Source organism: Labrus mixtus, chromosome 15, assembly GCF_963584025.1.
Source record: "Labrus mixtus chromosome 15, fLabMix1.1, whole genome shotgun sequence".
Classification (NCBI taxonomy): domain Eukaryota; kingdom Metazoa; phylum Chordata; class Actinopteri; order Labriformes; family Labridae; genus Labrus; species Labrus mixtus.
This window is the reverse complement of record NC_083626.1, coordinates 23,705,123-23,724,195: the sequence shown is the minus strand read 5'-3', so window position 1 is coordinate 23,724,195 and position 19,073 is coordinate 23,705,123. Positions and strand designations below refer to the sequence as shown.

The window sequence follows — 19,073 nt, the reverse complement described above, 5'->3', positions numbered from 1 at the left end:
CATTTGAGGAGCTAGAACCTCTGTTACTTTGCTCTGGTTAGATTTAGAAATAAAACAACTGACATGAATAAGTGGGCATTCAAACTGTTGCTGATTAATGTTTTCGACTGATGCTTAAAAGAGGGTGCAGCATTATGAAATATAATATCAGAATAAGAGGTGATACTTCAACCTATGTATCACTCTTGTGAGGTGTCACCTTGTTCAAAACAAACACACTAACAGGAAGCAGCACAGTGTGAAGACAATAATCCCCCAAAGAGTTATTATATGATTAAGAGACAAGTCATTTCTCTGAAACAGTTTTTTTGTCTTATCACCAATTAAAAAGAAAGTCAGTCAAGTGGCTGTAAACAAATTACCAGAAGCCCAAAGGGGACAAAAACTGGTCTTACAACTCTTCAATGTTCTCATTTAAGATTTAAAAGCCGTCGAGTGATCATTCTGTGAGCACGTCAAGAATAGAAGGACAATTTAAAGTATTTTAAAATCAATTATTTGTTTTACAGGGGGTCAATGAAGTGTGCTTAAAACAGGAGTGATTTGTTCAGACATTTTGGTTTCTGTTAAAGATCTTGCTGCAGGGGCGCTGATAGCCTAGTGGTTAGTGCGCAAGAGGCTTTAGTCCTCCAAGCGGACGGCCTGAGTTGAAATCTGACCTGTGGCTCCTTTCCTGCATGTCATTCCCCACTCTCTCGCTCCCCTATTCCTGACTCTATCCACTGTCCTATCTATAAATAGCAGGCAGGAAAAGCCCCGTAATAAACCTAAAAAAATGTGTTGCTGCAGAATTCTGAATTATCTAGAGTTTATTTGTGAACAGTAAGAATGATAGATGATAATAAAGAGGGAGAAACCTAATTTATAGAGCCCAAATACATTATAATATTCTCAAATAACCCCGTGCAATGGATTGAAACAGGTCTAATGTGTGTTGTCATTCTGGTCTGGTGTTAACACCAACATAATTTGCAAAGCAAAAATATGCATTGCAACAGTCTGGCCTGCTCGTCATGAAGGTGTGCACATGATTCTGTTAGAGAAATGGATTTCCCTTGGCATTTTTTTAAAGTGATATAAGGCAGTTTATTTGTCGCATTCAGGATGTGTGCATTGAAACAGATTTGATTTGAGACCAAACAGAAAATGGAACTGAAACCTTTTGCTTGAGATATATATGAAAGTAACGATCAGTTAAAATGAATGTGTTAGTTTTTTATTTAGACTCTGACTTAATTCGGTTTCTCAGTATGACTTGAACAACACAGAGACGTTTTACAGTAAACCAGGTGAAGCTGATGCTCTGGTATTTGGGTCACTCAGGTGTTGGGTTTTTTTGATATGCTTGTGGTATGATAAGAGGGAGGGAAATCAGCTGATGTGTTTTGCTCCATGAGGTCAGCACTGATATTACAAAGCATACAATAAAGAAGTAGAAGCTGAAGCCAATCCCTCATTAAACAATTCAGACTAAGAAAAATTATTGGTTGGAACTGAAAAATAAAAAGTGAGCTTTCAACAAAACCCTATCACAAATTTCACAACATGGTCATAACTTTCTGCAGTAATATCACTTTGTTCTGCCTTGTGTTCATCATTGGTCTAAACACTGTTTGCAGGATAAAGAAGCTTCATTTGTTAACATTTCCCCTTTCTTAATAGTAAAGTAAACCGACAACTGCTGCATCGTTCCTCCACAAACATTCGTGTGGTCATTGTGTCTTTTGAAATTATTGCACAAGCAGAGAGTTACTCATCATTCTGAGGATGTTGCTTTGTGGGTAAAAGAGGAAATGTTTCAGGAACTGGCTCTCTTACATGCGTACACTTCACACGATGATTTTCATAGAAGATTAATCACCCTTACAACAGTACCTTCCAATAGTGTGTGCTACATAACTTTTATGAGCTGTTCTGTCAAGCTATGTTAATCATTTATCAGATAATAACATGCAGAGGTATGAAGTGACACTGCAAATGAAGTTTAACTGAAAGTGTGGCTTTTATGTTTAATTCAGTTGTTGAGATCGGTGCCTTGTTTGGTCTGAAATCATGCTTAGCGCAGCTGATTACAGCTACAAATGTTGATAAGAGTAATTGTTTGTCAGAAGAAGAATTAAAATCTTTTCTCATTTTACCATTTTATACTTTTTTATTGGTGCGCTGTAAAAAGTGGCTCCCCCCTCAGCTCTCTGAATGAAGCTGCAGCCAACACCTTCTTAGGGCGCGGTCACACTGGTCATCTGTACCGTGCTGTACCCAAGCACGATTGCTCCCCCGCTGCGCCATTCCCACGCTGGCCCGGTACGGCCCGCGGTCATACTGGCCAGGACTAACCGTGCCTAAGCACGATTACCTCTTGTACATAACGTCTTAATACAACACATGCACGTTTTATGTTATTATGAAGCGTGCAACACAACACAGAGCATGACAGCTACTTTACTGACTTTACAGCTTTATTTTAAGCCATTTTAATCAGACACAGCAATAAATAAATTAAAAAATAATTGTGCGGACGCCCGCACATCGGAGAACAACACAGAGCATGACAGCTACTTTGTGTCTTATATTGTGTCATTTTAGTCAGTTACAGCCATGAAACTCTGGATTTCTCCATAATGAAGGCTGTCAGCGTTGTGTACCCGCGTGCTTGTGCTCGTGCATGAAGTGAACCGTGCTGAAGCACACCTCTCCGAAGTGTGCCAAAGCCAAGGAAGTGTACCGTGCCTGAGCACGATACGGAGCGGTCACACTGGTCAAACGAACTGGACTTTAGCATTGAAGCGTGCTTGGGCACGGTATGGATGGCCAGTGTGACCGCGCCCTTATATATTTAAGTATTTTAGTTATTTTAGGCCTAGTGGCTAGTTTTAACTTCAAATCTACAGTAAGTGATATTTTTTTCCCCCTGAGACAATGGTATCTTTTATTTGGTTAAAAGTAACTCCATTTTCAACGTTTTGGTATCTAACAGCAGCCTATTGCTTCATTGTAATGTGATATTTTAGATTTTGTGTTTAATTTAGTATTGTGACAGGAAAACAAAACCCAGATTGATTAATTAATATATAGGCTACTGTTGTTTTTGATACTGAAGTGTGACACTGAAAGGCCAATAAACAAACATAAATTGGATAGGTGTTTGTTTACAGATTGTTGACAAGCTTCTGGATAAGGGCTGAACAAAAAAAACGAAATCATGTATAAATATTTAATCTCTATTTATCTTAGGTTATTATGGAAGGCAGTATTGAAAAGTGTACCAGACCTATGTGTGTGAGAAGCATGTCTCTTAATAACAGATGGTGAAACTAGAATTTCCCTCTGGGATTAGTAAAGTATGTAAACTTGTTATCATTTTTTTTTGTGAGGAAAAAAAATCCTGTCAATAGGATCTAATGATTAATTTTGACATTTAGAATTGTTCTAAGTGCCATTATGTATTTATAATTTATAAATAGTTATACATAATTCATTATTCAAGCCCTCCCTCCCCTCGCCCCCTCGCCCCCAGACTTTCTGAGTTCGCCACTGCGCAAGCTTTTTCAGACGACCACCGGCAGCGTCCAGACACTGCGTAGATATTGAGGGTGTTGTTTTTAACGAGCAGCCCCTGAAGGCAGCATGAAAGTTCCGGTCACTGAAAGGAGAAGTGCTGAAAGAAAGAAAGAAAGAGGAGGGGACCAGAGGGAGGCAGGCGGGGAGAGACTATAAACGGAAAAAAAAAAAAGTTAATCTACACATCAACACATCGTAGTCTTCGTCCCTCATCGCAGGATTTAAGATACTTCTTCAAAAAAGGTAACCCTCAAGAGACCGTTAAAAAAAAACCATTTTATTGTTGTATTCGTTCACAAAAAAAAAAAGTTTGTAGCGTTTTCCTCGGCTGTAAAGCAGCACGAAACGATTCTGCCACTGTTGCTTAAGCTGTTTCTGTTTACCTAACACTAATTCATTTGTCACAGTCTTAACAAATTCAATAAGAGATAAGAGAGAAGGAGCGTTTTAATGTCTCCGTTCACAAAGCTGGTTTTGTTGTCGTGATTAGAGATGTGTTCAGGCTCTTCCTCGAAGCGACGGTTTTGATCCCCACCCGGAAAACGTGTCGAGACGGCCTTTGTTGTTGCCCATGTCTGTTACATTTTAACCAAAACTCTGCCTTTAAAAAAAAAAAAAAACACGGCTTATTGTCTGTTAACAATATTAAAACAGCTGGCTCTACATTTTTGATTTGGAGTCATAGTCATTATGAATATAAGTCATCGCCTGGGATGTAATTAAATTCAGTCAAACAATGGGAATATGTGTGGAGCTGATTATTTATTAATACACTAAATGTACAACCACAGCTGTCCTGTCCAGGTTCCTCCTAAAAATGACTCAGATCCTCCGTGGTGCTCCTGCATAAGTTGCAGCTGATGTAATGCCCATGTAGCTCCTAGACTATAAGTCTGCCTTGAAAATTAAATATAACTTTAATTGTTTTTCCCCTTTTGATCCAGGAAACCAACTGATCGACAGCAGCCATGGGTTTAGAGGGGGGCATGAAATGTGTCAAGGTCCTGCTTTTCTTTTTTAACTTCATATTCTGGGTGAGTAGCAGCTAAAACAACTTTTTTTTTTAAGTGTTTGATATCAAAAGGCTAAAGAGTGTCACATTGTCACTGAGAACTACAGGTACTTTGTTTTGGTGGAACAAAAATGAAAACAATGACTGAGCAAACAGGATATAAGGACAGGTTTGGTTTGAAGTGTGATTTGTGCTGGATCAGATGATGTTTTCAGCAGACTGACTTTTTTTTTTTCCCAAGCTAGACAAGTATTGTGACATATTTCTTCCAGCCACATGACTTTGACCGTGAACTCCCGTCTGTAAGGTTAACATATGCTGTAATCATCTGTGAAATCAGCTGATGAGCATTTACACACCCACACATCCTGTGACATCCGCTTGATTTATCCTTAGACACTCGGAGAGGGGCTTCGTGAAAAGCGTGCAGGAATAGACGAGTGCATTCATCTCGTATATTCCGAGTTAACCTGAACATTTCCTGGACGTCACAGTTTGTAGTTTCTTTTATGTTTTAGAGCTGTCAAGCGAGGGGGTCGTGTTGTGAATCTTATGACCAGATTTGAAACGTAACATGTGACTCGTCCTAATCGCAATGTTCTCTCTTGTTTTGACCGGCTTCTTCACTTGCTTCATGCCAGTTAAAGCTTTCGACACCAGGGTTTGAAACTGAACGGTGTAGAAACCTGATAATGATCTCTCGCGGAAAACAAGGAAGTCCAGAATGACAAAGATATACTGTATGTTTTCCTCTCTACAAAGTGCAAGTCTTTAGGACTGCAACTCATTATTTGTGCTTATTACTGGTTTTTAATGCTAAATTGGATGTACTAAAAACATCTTTAATATTTGTAATATATTTTTCTCAATCATTATGTTCGTGGCTATATCTTTAAAAAGAAAGCTGCGACAATGGACTCTTGCCGTCCATCGGTCTACACGGTTGAGTTGCGGGGGGCCAGAAGTGACCATGTGGGAGGGTGGGCAGTATCAGCGTCGCCACTCCCTGGAGCTCGTGTCCACACAGCCCGAGTCTGTTGAAGGTGGCAAAGCTGTTTTGGTTTCGGTGGCAACTAAGGGCCAAACAGTGTAGGTTATGTCATTTATCAGTAGGGCATAAGGTCATGATTGGGATGAGGGGCATCTTCACTGAGGGCTTAGGGCACAAGTACCTTGTGTTTATTTCAAATTCAGGAAAACACATCAAACTTGTCTCATTTGAAGAATTTGAATATTTTCTGATTTATTTAGCATTTACTTGTTTACTTAAGAGGCCACCTTCTGGTCACCTTTCAATATGTATATATTTTTTTACACTTTCTATCATTTGATCTTTAAAAAAATCTATTTTGAGAATCTTTTTTTTTTTAGATACTTTCCCATGAAATTTGTCATCAAGAAAGTTTGGTCAACTAATGACAAAAAAAAAAGACACTTTGATTTGAGTTTCATTTGTTTCACGTTCCTTATTGGATGCTGATCTGGGAATGTGACTGTCATCGCTCTGTTTGCCTGCTCTGTTCACTCCTTCATGTTTTCCCAAGTCAATCATTAGCCACCTCAATGACTCACACTCAAATATTTACACTGGTGGTGCCAACATGGAGAGGTCTGCAGCTGCATTAAGAGCTTAACACGGGCTATTTGAGGGGAAACAAATCATTTTGTATTTGAGCTTAACATATTTCTGATTTATCGTCGGTCATGTTAAAAAATGAACTGTTGCTCATTCAGAATTCTGCAGCAAGACATTTTTAAGGTTTGTTTTTATTTTATGCCTGTTATTTATAGATAGGACAGTGGATAGAGTCAGAAACAGGGGAGAGAGAGAGAGAGTGGGGAATGACATGCCAGAAAGGAGCCACAGGTCAGGTTTCAGCTCAGGCCGTCTGCTTGGCTGACTATAGCCTCTTGCGCACTAAAATTTGACTTTTAAATCTTAAATGAGAACATTGAAGAGTTGTAAGACCAGTTTTTGTCCCCTTTGGGCTTCTGGTAATTTGTTTACAGCCACTTGACTGACTTTCTTTTTAATTGGTGATAAGACAAAAAAAACAGAAATGACTTGTCTCTTAATCATATAATAACTCTTTGGGGGATTATTGTCTTCACACTGTGCTGCTTCCTGTTAGTGTGTTTGTTTTGAACAAGGTGACACCTCACAAGAGTGATACATAGGTTGAAGTATCACCTCTTATTCTGATATTATATTTCATAATGCTGCACCCTCTTTTAAGCATCAGTCGAAAACATTAATCAGCAACAGTTTGAATGCCCACTTATTCATGTCAGTTGTTTTATTTCTAAATCTAACCAGAGCAAAGTAACAGAGGTTCTAGCTCCTCAAATGTACATGTTGGTGGTCTGTTGAAAGAAAACAGGTTTTAAACTCTTAGACAAACAAAGAACAAGTCAACATAGGTTATCAGAGGTTATATGATTGTTATATTGACATGTCATGTTTCAAACGTTTATATTTATTGTTTGAGATCCATGAATTCAACGATCTCACTAAAATGATAAGATTGACATTAGCTCTGGTTTTATTTATCACTATGTTACGGTCATTTCAACATTGTGGTGAAGTCACAATCACAAGACAGTAACAAGTCTTAGTCACTGAGTTTGACAGATTCATATACTGACTTGTTTATGGTTAATTGGCCTTCGGTTTTCAAAAAGCTCATTCTGATTGGGCGGTCCTAAGCAGCGTCAAAGTAAAGGCTCTGTGGCTCGCTGTGTTGTTTGCTTTAGAGCTCGTTGATCCCAGCAGATCACATCAAACAGTTCACCCACACACCATGTTTGCAAGAGATCTAATGAAACACTGTGAACGCCCCACAACCGACACAACGACACATGAACATCACAGTTTATCCTCTGATCATTTTACATGTGCACTCAGGAACTGAAATAGTGCTTACTCATTTTGCGGTGCGATGTGTGGATGTGGAAGCAAAGAACTGCTCGAGTCTCATGACAGTGAATGTCCTAATACTAACTGAATTCTTGAAGTTCCTCTGTAACCTTTCGCATGGAGAACGATCTGCCTTCATTTGTTTATTTTTTTTAAGCTAAACATGATATCACGTAGTTTCCAGTATTTTTAAACGTCTCTAACAGGACGGCTCAAGTGATTGTAATGTTGGCCTTCTGGTCTGGTCCACCACCTTCAGGAAGATTTCCATGAAAATCAGAGGATGACTCCTTACAGCTTTGATCATCCACTGACTTTTCATTTAGCTCCACCATGAAGTGAAAAACTTGATTAATCAAAGACTTTGCTGAAACTCCTAATACAACATTAAGCTGTGTTATATAGTAACCACAACATGAAGCATCTCAGTGTGTAGACATGTATACAGCAAGTTGTTGTATTAATATCATACTTGACTCTTTTACATAATCTTACTCTCCTTGTTTTCACCGCGCTGAATGACCAGTTCAAATACCTGTTTACGTTGTGATCAGACATTTGGATTCTGACATAATTCTTAGTATTTAGAACATTTAGTATTTACAATATTAAGTGTTTTTGAACATTGAAAGAAAACAGATGTGTGAGACAGTAAATGTCCAATATGATTTTTTTGGGGGGGGTTTTTATGCCTTCATTTAGAGAGACAGGACAGTGGACAGAGAAAGAGAGTGGGGAATGACATGCGGGAAAGGAGCCACAGGTCAGATTTGAACCCAGGCCGCCCGCTCTGAGAGGAGTACAGCCTCTGTACATGGGGCGCGCAAACTAACCACTCGCCATACGCCTACCTGAAACTATCCAGGAATTTTTCAGAGGGACATAATTATGCAGCTGGATGGCAGCCAATGTTTGATAAGTCTGTGTTAATACACTCAGCGGTGTTTAACTGCAGCCTTACTGTGTTTTGTATTGAGAAGATTTAGAATTTATGAAATCATTTTGTTTACCAGTTTAAACCAAATAATACCAGATTATCTGATAATAAATAATCACCACTGTATGCTCCAACCAAAGCCTCATACTTATTGACATGAAAACAGAAATGATCCCATAACTTCCACCCTGTACTAAACCCCCCCCCCCTGTCTCTCTGCAGTTATGTGGCCTCGGGTTGATTGTCGTGGGAATCATGGTTCAGGTGGCTATGCACAAAACCCTCACGATCAAGGATGCGTCAGCGTCAGGCGCTCCCATTGTCGTCATCGGGATCGGCGTGGTGATCTTCTTCATCGCCTTCTTCGGCTGCTGTGGCGCCTGGAAGGAGAACTACTGCATGGTCACCACGGTAACACATGTTTTGTGGTATCTTTAAACAGAAATCAGACTCAAAGTCTGCGGTGCAGATGAATGAAAGATGTCCATAAAATGCATACGATGAGGCTGAGAACAGTAATTAACTCTTTCATTTTTCTTTTTTTTCCCCCCCCCCACAGTTTGCCATCCTTCTGTCTCTGATCATCATTGTTGAGATTGCAGCAGCCATCGCTGGATACATCTTCAGGGAGAAAGTGAGTGTCTGTGTCACTGTTTCGGTTGCATTATTTGTGACCCTACGGAAAGTTTAACCCGGCTTCCGTGTTGTGTCTCCCTTCCAGCTCTCCACCATCGTCCAGGACAGTCTCGTTGATATGATTCCCAAATACAACAGCTCGTCTAAATTCAAAGAAACTGTGGATAAACTGCAGAAGGATGTGAGTTCATCGTAAAGCGTCTAACTCAATGTTTACTTAACTCCGACAACACCTTCACATAACACTGCTGCATCCTGTTGGTCCGCGATGCATGACCCGACATTGTTGTCTTTAGCACCATCTGTTGACACATGCTATATTCCTGTGAATGCACACGGCCCATCTGACTACTACACTGCCGACTTGTTATATTTAATGAGGTTTTCCCTTTTGGCTTGTTTGTGTTCCAGTTGAGTTGCTGCGGCGTGAACAGTACCTCTGACTGGAAAAACTTCTATCCTGATCAAAACTCTGTGCCTGACTCCTGCTGTGTCAACGTCACTGTAAACTGTGGATCAGGAGCCTTGTCAACCCCCGCCAAATTGCACAAGGAGGTAAATCGCTGTGGTTGATGTCAGTAAGCATGAGATTAAGATAGACTTCAGAACAGGGGGATTTGGCGCGTCCTCTGGTTGCTGGTGGCAACGCCAACTGCAATGTATTGCTACAACAAACACTCACTGGCTGAAACTAAAACTCAGACTTCGAGGTGCTTGAGTACTGTCCCACTATGACATCATCAAATGTGTGAGGGCTTTTCATAGCAAACTACACACCTACGGTGAGTCCGCAAACCTGCAGACTCTCTTGAGGTTCTCGCTTCCAGAGGTCATTATCGACGACCAGCCCCCCACTAAATGTAAACAAATATTTACACATTGAATATAGCACGTTTGAAGAGCTGTTTGTGTCTTTCAGTGTAAAGGTCACAAAGTATTTATTCTCAACCGGACCCAAACTAGCCTGGGCTTTCTGCACATTCTCCCATTTCTACCAAATGTAATGCGTTCAATACGTACCAAATGTACAGAGCTGTAAAGATGTGCACGTTTTCACTGTTCTACATACGAACAGTTTGCCTCTTGCTTACTTACAAAGTCAAACGAAAGGAGGTACATTTATGTCGAAAGCTTCAAATGTTATACTTTTTGTCCTGAGTTTCTCTCCATCCTGTGAACTTTATAACCACAGATATAATTATAGAAGGTTTCATCTTTAAAGTAAATCAGGCGAGATAAAGACATTCACTGGAAAACTCACACTGCTAAAAACTATTTAAAATGCCCATCTGGATTTACAAATTGGTTAGATAATTGATAAGGATGGGTGGCCGATAGACAATATATTTTCTGCCTTTTCCCATAATGCAACGTGTTTCCTGGTAATTACCCGCAGGCTTCCCCTCCCAATACAGAAATATTTCCATGAACCTAACATGGGCTGAAACTATCCTGGCTGTCTTATCAGTTTAGCTCCTGTGTGAAGTGAAATAGACTGGTCTGTCCTGATGAAACGACAACAGGATTATGACCCAACTCTGCAGCTTTACTTTGCCTATTGTCCTCGTCTTTAACAGCGGCAGGTTTATTTGAACAAGCAAAGATAAACTGGAAGAGGAATGGTGGAGAAATCGCTGCTCCGTGAAAAGTCAATATTAGAATCTTGAGTCATTTGGTGTGTGTGTGTGTGTGTGTGTTAACGCAGGTTCTCTGTCCTGTCTGATATGACTGACCCTAAACATTAGACAAACACTAAGGATATATCTGCCCATGAAAAACCAATATGGCCTGAAATATCAAGTTAATTCTTTATTGTGCACAAAGTTAAAGGATACCATTCAATCCTCAAAAATGAAGTTTCAATAAAACCAGATGAAAAGAAAAAGATAAAGAAGCTATAGTGAGCAGAGAATAGAACTAATGTATCATTATTATTATTCCTGCACATACAGCATGGTGTCATATGGAACTAGAAGACTGAAGACGTAAAGACAGTGTAAACTAAACACAATGGTTAATTAGAAGTTAGTCTACCACCGCCGTGTTTCTCAAATTCAAACCAAACCTGTGAGTTAAACTCTTCTTTCTTGTCTTCTTCCAGGGTTGTCACGATGCTATGGAGGCTTTCCTGAAGAAAAACATCCAGTGGGTGATCATCGCGGCTCTCGTAATTGCCTTCCTGCAGGTATGTAACTCCGATTTATAAATAACGTATAATAGAGACATTATCTTGTAAGTTCTGAAGGCATTTGTACTCAACCCTAGAACTCCTATTTATATGACTTCAGTTGAAAGCTTGTGTTAGTGTTCTTTAAAATAATATCATTAACGTTTATAAAATTGCTCTTATAAGATATCTTAACATGATAAACAAGTATTTTACTGTACGTCTGTAGTGCCACCTCAAACATTCTGAACGTCCTCTTCTGATTGTTTCCTTTTTAGATAATGGGAATCGTGTTCGCCTGCTTGTTGATGAGAGGCATCCGCAGCGGCTACGAAGTCATGTGATCGAGGAGTTCAGGCGCCATGTTATTGTGAGCTTCATTCGGAGGCCTTTTTTTGTATGTTTATCTGATACTTCAGATATCATGCACAGAACAATTTATTTTCCAGCAAACTGATTTTGGATTATATTTTCATAGATAAAGAATATTCCTGCTTTGATACTGTATTCCATTTGGACTTTTAATGATAGACAAGATTAGCGTTCTGTTTGTTGTTGTTGGTGGTTGTTGTAAAATGTTCTAACATCTTTTTTCTGCTTGATATCTGTTTGGGAGTTTTTACATGTGTCTGGTTGCTAGTTTCTGTTTTTATTAAAGACACTTTAAAGGATGTTGCATTTGCTTTCAAGGGTTAATAAACAAGGAGAATAAATGCATCATGAAGGTTTTTTTTTAATTCAGACACAGATCCATTACAATGTTTAACATATTGGCACCAAAACACATTTGAAACTTTTAAGCAAAAAATATCACATCCTGTAGAATCAATCGTCCACAGAATCAAACTCATAATCCCGATGTGTCGTGCCATCCATGCAAAAGGCACAGGAAGCAAATGACACTTCCTAGTTTACACTACACAACACCGAACGGCGTCAGAGGGGGGGCGTGCACTTCCTCATAGCGTGAACCCAGAAGTAGCAGTGTGTGAAATGGTGCCGGAGTGTGGACTGAGCAGAATAGAAAGAAGATCAAGTACACAAAGTAAAGTGCCATCACACCTCTGTTCAGACAGCTTGTAAACGCTGAGCTACAGCACCAAAACTGAATTTGAATCCACAATAGGAAGTTGAGCTTCTCATCACACAAACAAGCTTGAACGTCTTTGCAATGTAGCGAGTATTGGGCTTTTTTTTCTTTATATCTCTATTGAGGATCTTTTAACATTTTGTTTCGTTAAGAAGGTGCTTTTGTGTCATCTAATTTTGTTCCACATCGACCACAAAAAACAGCACTTCCTGTGTCAAAATTCCCCGTTAACATGATATCTATACCATGACCTGCACTATTCATGGTAAAAAAGCAGAGTTCAAAGTGAGGTAAATGTATCAGGAGATACAAAAAGAATCAACATGCTCACCTAAAACCTATATTTTATGAATGGAATGTGTCTGAACAGTTTGAGCTTCTCTAAATCAAATCCACTACATCCCTGCTTTGCTTTGTAATAATGTGTAAGCTTAAAAGTAAACAAATGACCAGTCTGCGCCGTACAGGCAAGCTTGAGATACAATTTAACATAGCTCAGTGCATCATGAGCAGTTAAGTCCCCTTATAAGAACTCCTCAACTTCTTCAGTCAAAATCTAACTCTGTCATCGTGCTTTTTTTATAATGTAGAATCTCATACCACACCCCTGATTAAAAACACAACAGATTCACCTTCATTTTCAAAAGAAATCCTGATAACTGTATGTAAACTTTGTGGTGTGTTCAAAGCTTACACTGAAAGATTCTGTTACATGTTTCTTTTTGACTAAGACGGTTTTCTTTCACTCCAAACCCTCAAAATCTTGCCAAGAGCAGTTTTAACGTGTTTTCTTTGGCATAAAGGAAATTATGACAACTCCTAGGAAGTGGTGCTGCCTAGTGCATGAAAAAAAAAGAAAAAAAAAGAAGATAAAACACTAAATCAGACTGCTGCAGGCTTCCTGTCAGTGTCCGCTGGAACCCTTTGGGTAGTTGATTGAGAGAAGTACGATACTGTGCAGGAGCAGGGAGACCTCTGATTCTGAAAAAGTTCAGTGAAAAAAAGAACAGAAATAAAGTTCAACACAAGATATTTCACCGTAGGGTCTTAAAGGGACAGTTCAGTTTTAGTGGAGGGTCAGATGAGAAGACGAATTCCACTCTTATATCTGTGTATTAAAGGAGAACACCACCAGAGGGCGCTACATGAAGTCGAGAAACTTGCCCCGAGAGATGCCTCTTAAACCTTTAGCCTTACATGGTTCCAAAGATTTCAAAAGTATTGTGGGTAATGTAGGCGCTCGTTTGCGTTTCACAAGAAAGGATTACAAGCTAAGTTTTAATATCTTTGATTCTGATGCATGGATGTTGATAATTTTTTAACATCTATTGTGAGACTGAGAATTTTTCAAAGGTTTTTTTGGGGCTTTTTTATGCCTTTACTTAGAGACATGACAGTGAATAGGGGGGAGAGAGAGAGAGTGGGGAACGACTTGAGGGAAAGCAGCCACAGGTCGGATTTGAACCCGGGCCGCCCGCTTGAAGGACTAAAGCCTCCGTACATTAATCGGAGTAGAGAGCTTAACTGGCTACAGCCATTAAAATGAAGGCTTAGCATAAAGACTGGAAATAAAGAGAAACACCTAACATGTGCCTCTCGGAAGGTAACGACATAAAAACAAAAACAAAACACGCAAAATGTAGTGTTTAATTTGAAATACTTGCAGACAGGCTTCTTTTGTAACGTTCAGACAGAATAGACTAGCTCTGTTAGGGGTTTTTATTCTAAGCTAATCCGCTGCTGGCTGTAGGTTTATATTTAATGTACAGATATGAGAGTGGAATTAATCTCCTCATCCAAGTCTAACAAAAAAAAAAAGCATTTTCTGGACATTTTTGATTTATTCCTTACAATAAAATCTAAAAACAGAAAAGTTTGATGGGGTTGAAGTAACAGCTTAAAAATACTGCACATTCAAATGAAAATACCTTTCAATGAGGAGGACACCTGGAGCCACTGGGATAACCACTCCCTGCACTGGTTAGAATCAAGTCTAGTAGAATGTAACCCCCTGACATAGCAAGCCTGAAAAAAAAAAACAAAAAAAAAAAACATCATCTATTTATGATGCAACTTACTGAAGAAATCACAATATTTGTCACATTTAGAGGGGTACAGAGTGGCTGACCTGTCTGAGCTCAGCCTCGCTCAGCTGGTGAGGGCCCAGCCTGCCGAGGGCCCGGTCCAGTTGCAGCAGCTCCATGGCGTGGTTGTTCAGCCGCCAGCCAATCAGGAAACCCGGGAGGCGGGGCGTCAGGAAGAGCAGGGGGCTGATGTGTCTCTGCGTTTTGCAAAGAAGACAGAAGACATATTTGCCGGCGGGGTTCAGGTTGGAACAAGCTTGTTTTTGCTTCATGTAAACTGAATGAGTCGGAGCGGAGAGAGAGTGAGGGGGTTTTACTGACCATCTGCTGCGTGCTCATCCTCTTCAAACCCAGAGGGGGTCCTGAAAACAGGCTCCGAACAGCTAGGATTTCTGACACTCGAGGGTTTACGCCATTTTGCACCTAAAAAGGAACAGAATGTTTAAGCAGATAGAAGACACAGGTTTTGCACACAGGTAAATAGAACCAGATGTGAAAAAGCAGGCACAGTTTAAACAGTGCTTTCAGGCACCTTATAAAAGACGATTTTAAATGAATGTTGGATAATATTTGCAACAGAAGCCAGGTTTCTATAGCTGTGTGTGAAGGAATTGGTTGTCAATATTTCACTTACTTTAGTACACAGGTCCTTCAGTCGACCCTGAAGCTGACGGTCCTTGACCTGGTGGCTCGTATTCTCCAGCCCTTTGAGCACAGGCCGGAGATGCTGAGCCCTGAGGGAATGGTACACTCCCTGAAACTCCACCTGCTGGCTTGGAGTCCAGAAATGCGGGATCAGGAGCTGGCGGGGGAAAAAGTACCTGGCAGTGAACAGGAGGGGATGATAGCAGAGAGAGAGGAGAGACACATGAAGTGGTGTGAAAATATGTAACAACAGGGGCAGGAGAGGAAGGAAGATCAAACAGGATGTGGGACAGAATGTATTATTTTCAGGATGGACTAGTGTTGTGGTCAAGACCACAGTAACCGAGACCAGAGTGCTCTGAGACCGAGACAAGACTAAGACCATGAATATCAATGAAAAATCATTCTGTGCAGGGGGGCGTGTCCCATCCTTAGTCTGCAACACCGGGAAGGTGCCAGCCGTAACCGGGGATAAAAATCAAGCTTTGGCAGACTTTGAAGTTACTTGTTCTTTCAGAAAGGGGTGTTTTCCTTCTAATCAAAGTACTGATGTGGAAAAATAGCCAATCAGTGGTGGTCTTGATTAAAAATCCGGAGTCCGCCCAGTCTGAGACCGAGACAAGACTGATTAAAAATGCTTTCGATTGCGAGACGAGAGCTTCCGAAAGCGGTCTCCAGACTGGTCTTGGTCTCGAGCGCTACAACACTAGGAGGGACGTAAATTAACTTTTGTATCAGTGTTTTCAGAATAATTTACTAAGTATGAATCAAACGGTGCCGAGTGAAAAGGAAAAAAAAAAGTTATTTTAAAGTAACTCACATCAAGACAAAAACCAGGTAGTTGGCAAAAGGAGGGATGGAGATCACCACCAGCGGAACGGCTTTGATCACGTTTCTGCGAAACTGAGAAACAAGCATAAAGTTAGTACAGCTACAACCACAAAATAAACATCTCAGCTCTGAATTCAGTTTGGTGTAGAGGTCAAAAACGTGTTTGTGCTCTCCATCCAGCAACACCTGACACCCAAGTGAAGGCTCATGCCTATAAAGTGTATAAACTGAACCCAAAGGTGACACCTGCTGGAACAAGTTGTGTCTCACACCTTGTAACTCCTAATTAATGCTCCTACAATCATCTATCGAGACAAAGCTCTCCTATTGGTCTCATTTTGGACTTTAATAAAAAGACCTCCTATTTTGTAAGAACTTTAAAGACCATTAATCTTCACAACTTTAAGGATATTCAGATACAGTACCCTCATTCACTTCTGTTCTTCCCCACTCTCTCTGTGTGTATACGTATATGGTGAAGCATTTTCAGTCAGGAGACTCACCTGTCGGAGCAACTCCATCTCCCTGTAGGGCAAATCCTTGAACTGCACTCCGTCAGAGTACATCTTTCTTTTAATCCTTGCCACAGAGTTGGCATCTTGGTACAGTAGCCTGAATCCTGGAATGAGATCATTGTAAAAGAAAAAAGTAAATACACTTTTTGTTTTTTTCACGGTGATGAAAATAAACTATAAACTACTTTTTTATCAAACGAATTTTAGATGAAAACACTCAACACACAATGAGTCTAGTTTGTCTTTCTTAAACGCGAACAGCGAGAAAAAAGAAAGGAGACACATTAAAAACAGAACCCTCAACATTTACAAAGATTATAATTACCTTATAGCGTTTGAAACACACACACACACAACCGGACAATTCACTCTGACCTTATGCAATAATAATGTTATATTAATGTTATATTATGTTTACCAATCCACGTTGTGCAATAACATGTTGCACTTTATGTGCACTGTTTGCATGTCTGTGTTACACAGAATATTACGGACTACATTTTTGTCAAAACTGCACCCCAACTGTTTTTTTTTTTTAAATCTATAATCTATTTTTTTTGTACATTCTTAATTTATTTTTTATTTTTTATTTAAATTGTACTGTGTTCACTTTTTGTTTGCAATCTTTGCTCTTTGCTGCTGTAACAATGTAAATGTCCCCGTTGTGGGATAAATAAAGGATGATCTTTTCTTATCTTAAATAGAGTATATAAGACTTTAATCAATCAATCCATTTTTACTGGTATGGCCCCAATTCATAACAAATGTTGTCTAAAGACACTTTACAAAAGAGCAGGTAAAATACCTTACTCTTTTTTATGTTTTGTTAAAAAATAGAGAAGTTAAAATAACTTACTCTTTTTTATGTTTTGTAAAAAAAATAGATAAGTTAAAATAACTTACTCTTTTTTATGTTTTGTAAAAAAAAATAGAGAAGTTAAAATAACTTATTCTTTTTTATGTTTTGTTAAAAAATAGAGAAGTTAAAATAACTTATTCTTTTTTATGTTTTGTTAAAAAATAGAGCAGTTAAAATAACTTACTCTTTTTTATGTTTTGTTAAAAAATAGAGAAGTTAAAATACCTTACTCTTTATTATGTTTTGTTAAAAAATAGAGAAGTTAAAATACCTTACTCTTTTTTATGTTTTGTTAAAAAATAGAGAAGTTAAAATACCTTACTCTTTATTATGTTTTGTTAAAAAATAGAGAAGTTAAAATACCTTACTCTTTTTTATGTTTTGTTAAAAAATAGAGCAGTTAAAATAACTTATTCTTTTTTATGTTTTGTTAAAAAATAGAGCAGTTAAAATAACTTACTCTTTTTTATGTTTTGTTAAAAAATAGAGAAGTTAAAATAACTTACTCTTTTTTATGTTTTGTTAAAAAATAGAGAAGTTAAAATAACTTACTCTTATTTTATGTTTTGTTAAAAAATAGAGAAGTTAAAATACCTTACTCTTTTTTATGTTTTGTTAAAAAGTAGAGAAGTTAAAATAACTTACTCTTTTTTATGTTTTGTTAAAAAGTAGAGAAGTTAAAATAACTTATTCTTTTTTATGTTTTGTTAAAAAATAGAGAAGTTAAAATAACTTACTCTTTTTTATGTTTTGTTAAAAAATAGAGAAGTTAAAATAACTTACTCTTTTTTATTTTATCTACAAAGACCCAACATTAATCCACATTTTGCCTTACAGTGGCAAGGAGAAACTGCCTCAAAACTAAAGCAAAAGCAGAACTCATTTTAAACAGCCATCTGTCCAAACTGTCTTGGCCTTGATAAGTGGGATTTATTCTTTAAAGGTTAGTTTAAAGTTGACCTACCTTTAACAAACGTGTTGTAAAGCAGGAAAAAGCGAGGAAATCGCCTTTTGAGGAAAGCTTCGTATTTGCTATTTACCCTCTGGAGCTTAGTGGTGACATATCGGACAACACCATGTCTAGCTTTGGATGATGAGTAGTGTCTACACAGGGACAACCTGCAGAGAAGAAGAAGAAGAGGAGGTAAACAACAAAGAGTTATCAACTATATCTGCATAAGACTACCCGGAAATCATTGCTACACCCTTTTGTAAGCCTCAGTGTTTGGTACTACAAAATATAAAGTAACATGGTGTTTAAGTGCAAGGCGTGTAGGTCTGATATTGAACTAAATCTACTGTGCACACACATCTCTTCACACCGTGGCACCGTCTGCTGAAATGTTTCTTATCATTCATCATCAAGATGTGCAGCTAGCTTAGCAAGGGTTCAGTGTCCTATGAGCAAAAACAAAGTGACAACACGTTTAGAAATAAGCCAAGGGGGCGTGGACATACCTGGGCTGACAGGACTTAACAGGAGAGTAAAGGCCATTGATTATTATGTTTGTCCTGAGGCCACATAGTCGGATGAAAGACAAATGGCTACACAGACTCGAACAGGACAGCGCCATGTTTGACAGGTGGAAGGGAGCGAAGTTACCGTAATGGTGTTCATAAAGCGCAAAGCAACAAAGTCACTTCAGTTACCGTAATGTCTGATGTATCCGAGACCACTGAACCCCAACTATAAGATAAGATAATTCTTTATTTATCCCACAACGGGGAAATTTACATTGTTACAGCAGCAAAGAGCAAAGATTGCAAACAAAAAGTGAACACATTACAATTTAAATAAAAAAATAAAAATTAAGAATGT

General features: G+C 38.8%; 2 protein-coding genes across 2 annotated transcripts; one reads left to right on the top strand and one right to left on the bottom strand.

Moving 5' to 3' along the window:
* Positions 1-3,648: 3,648 nt before the first annotated feature.
* cd63 (CD63 molecule) lies at positions 3,649-11,901 on the top strand. The gene is made up of 8 exons (XM_061057873.1): positions 3,649-3,802; positions 4,505-4,595; positions 8,650-8,838; positions 8,987-9,061; positions 9,149-9,244; positions 9,475-9,618; positions 11,165-11,248; positions 11,509-11,901. Exons 2-8 carry the CDS (start codon positions 4,530-4,532, stop codon positions 11,572-11,574), a joined length of 720 nt encoding a protein of 239 aa, XP_060913856.1. The 5' UTR covers positions 3,649-3,802; positions 4,505-4,529; the 3' UTR covers positions 11,575-11,901.
* Positions 11,902-13,035: 1,134 nt separating this feature from the next.
* letmd1 (LETM1 domain containing 1) lies at positions 13,036-18,867 on the bottom strand. The gene is made up of 9 exons (XM_061057872.1): positions 18,713-18,867; positions 18,219-18,373; positions 16,384-16,499; positions 15,870-15,952; positions 15,039-15,225; positions 14,726-14,827; positions 14,449-14,601; positions 14,249-14,345; positions 13,036-13,301 (listed from the first exon to the last, which is right to left on the bottom strand). The coding sequence occupies exons 1-9, from the start codon at positions 18,826-18,828 to the stop codon at positions 13,225-13,227; spliced, it is 1,086 nt and encodes a 361-aa protein (XP_060913855.1). The 5' UTR covers positions 18,829-18,867; the 3' UTR covers positions 13,036-13,224.
* Positions 18,868-19,073: the final 206 nt, after the last annotated feature.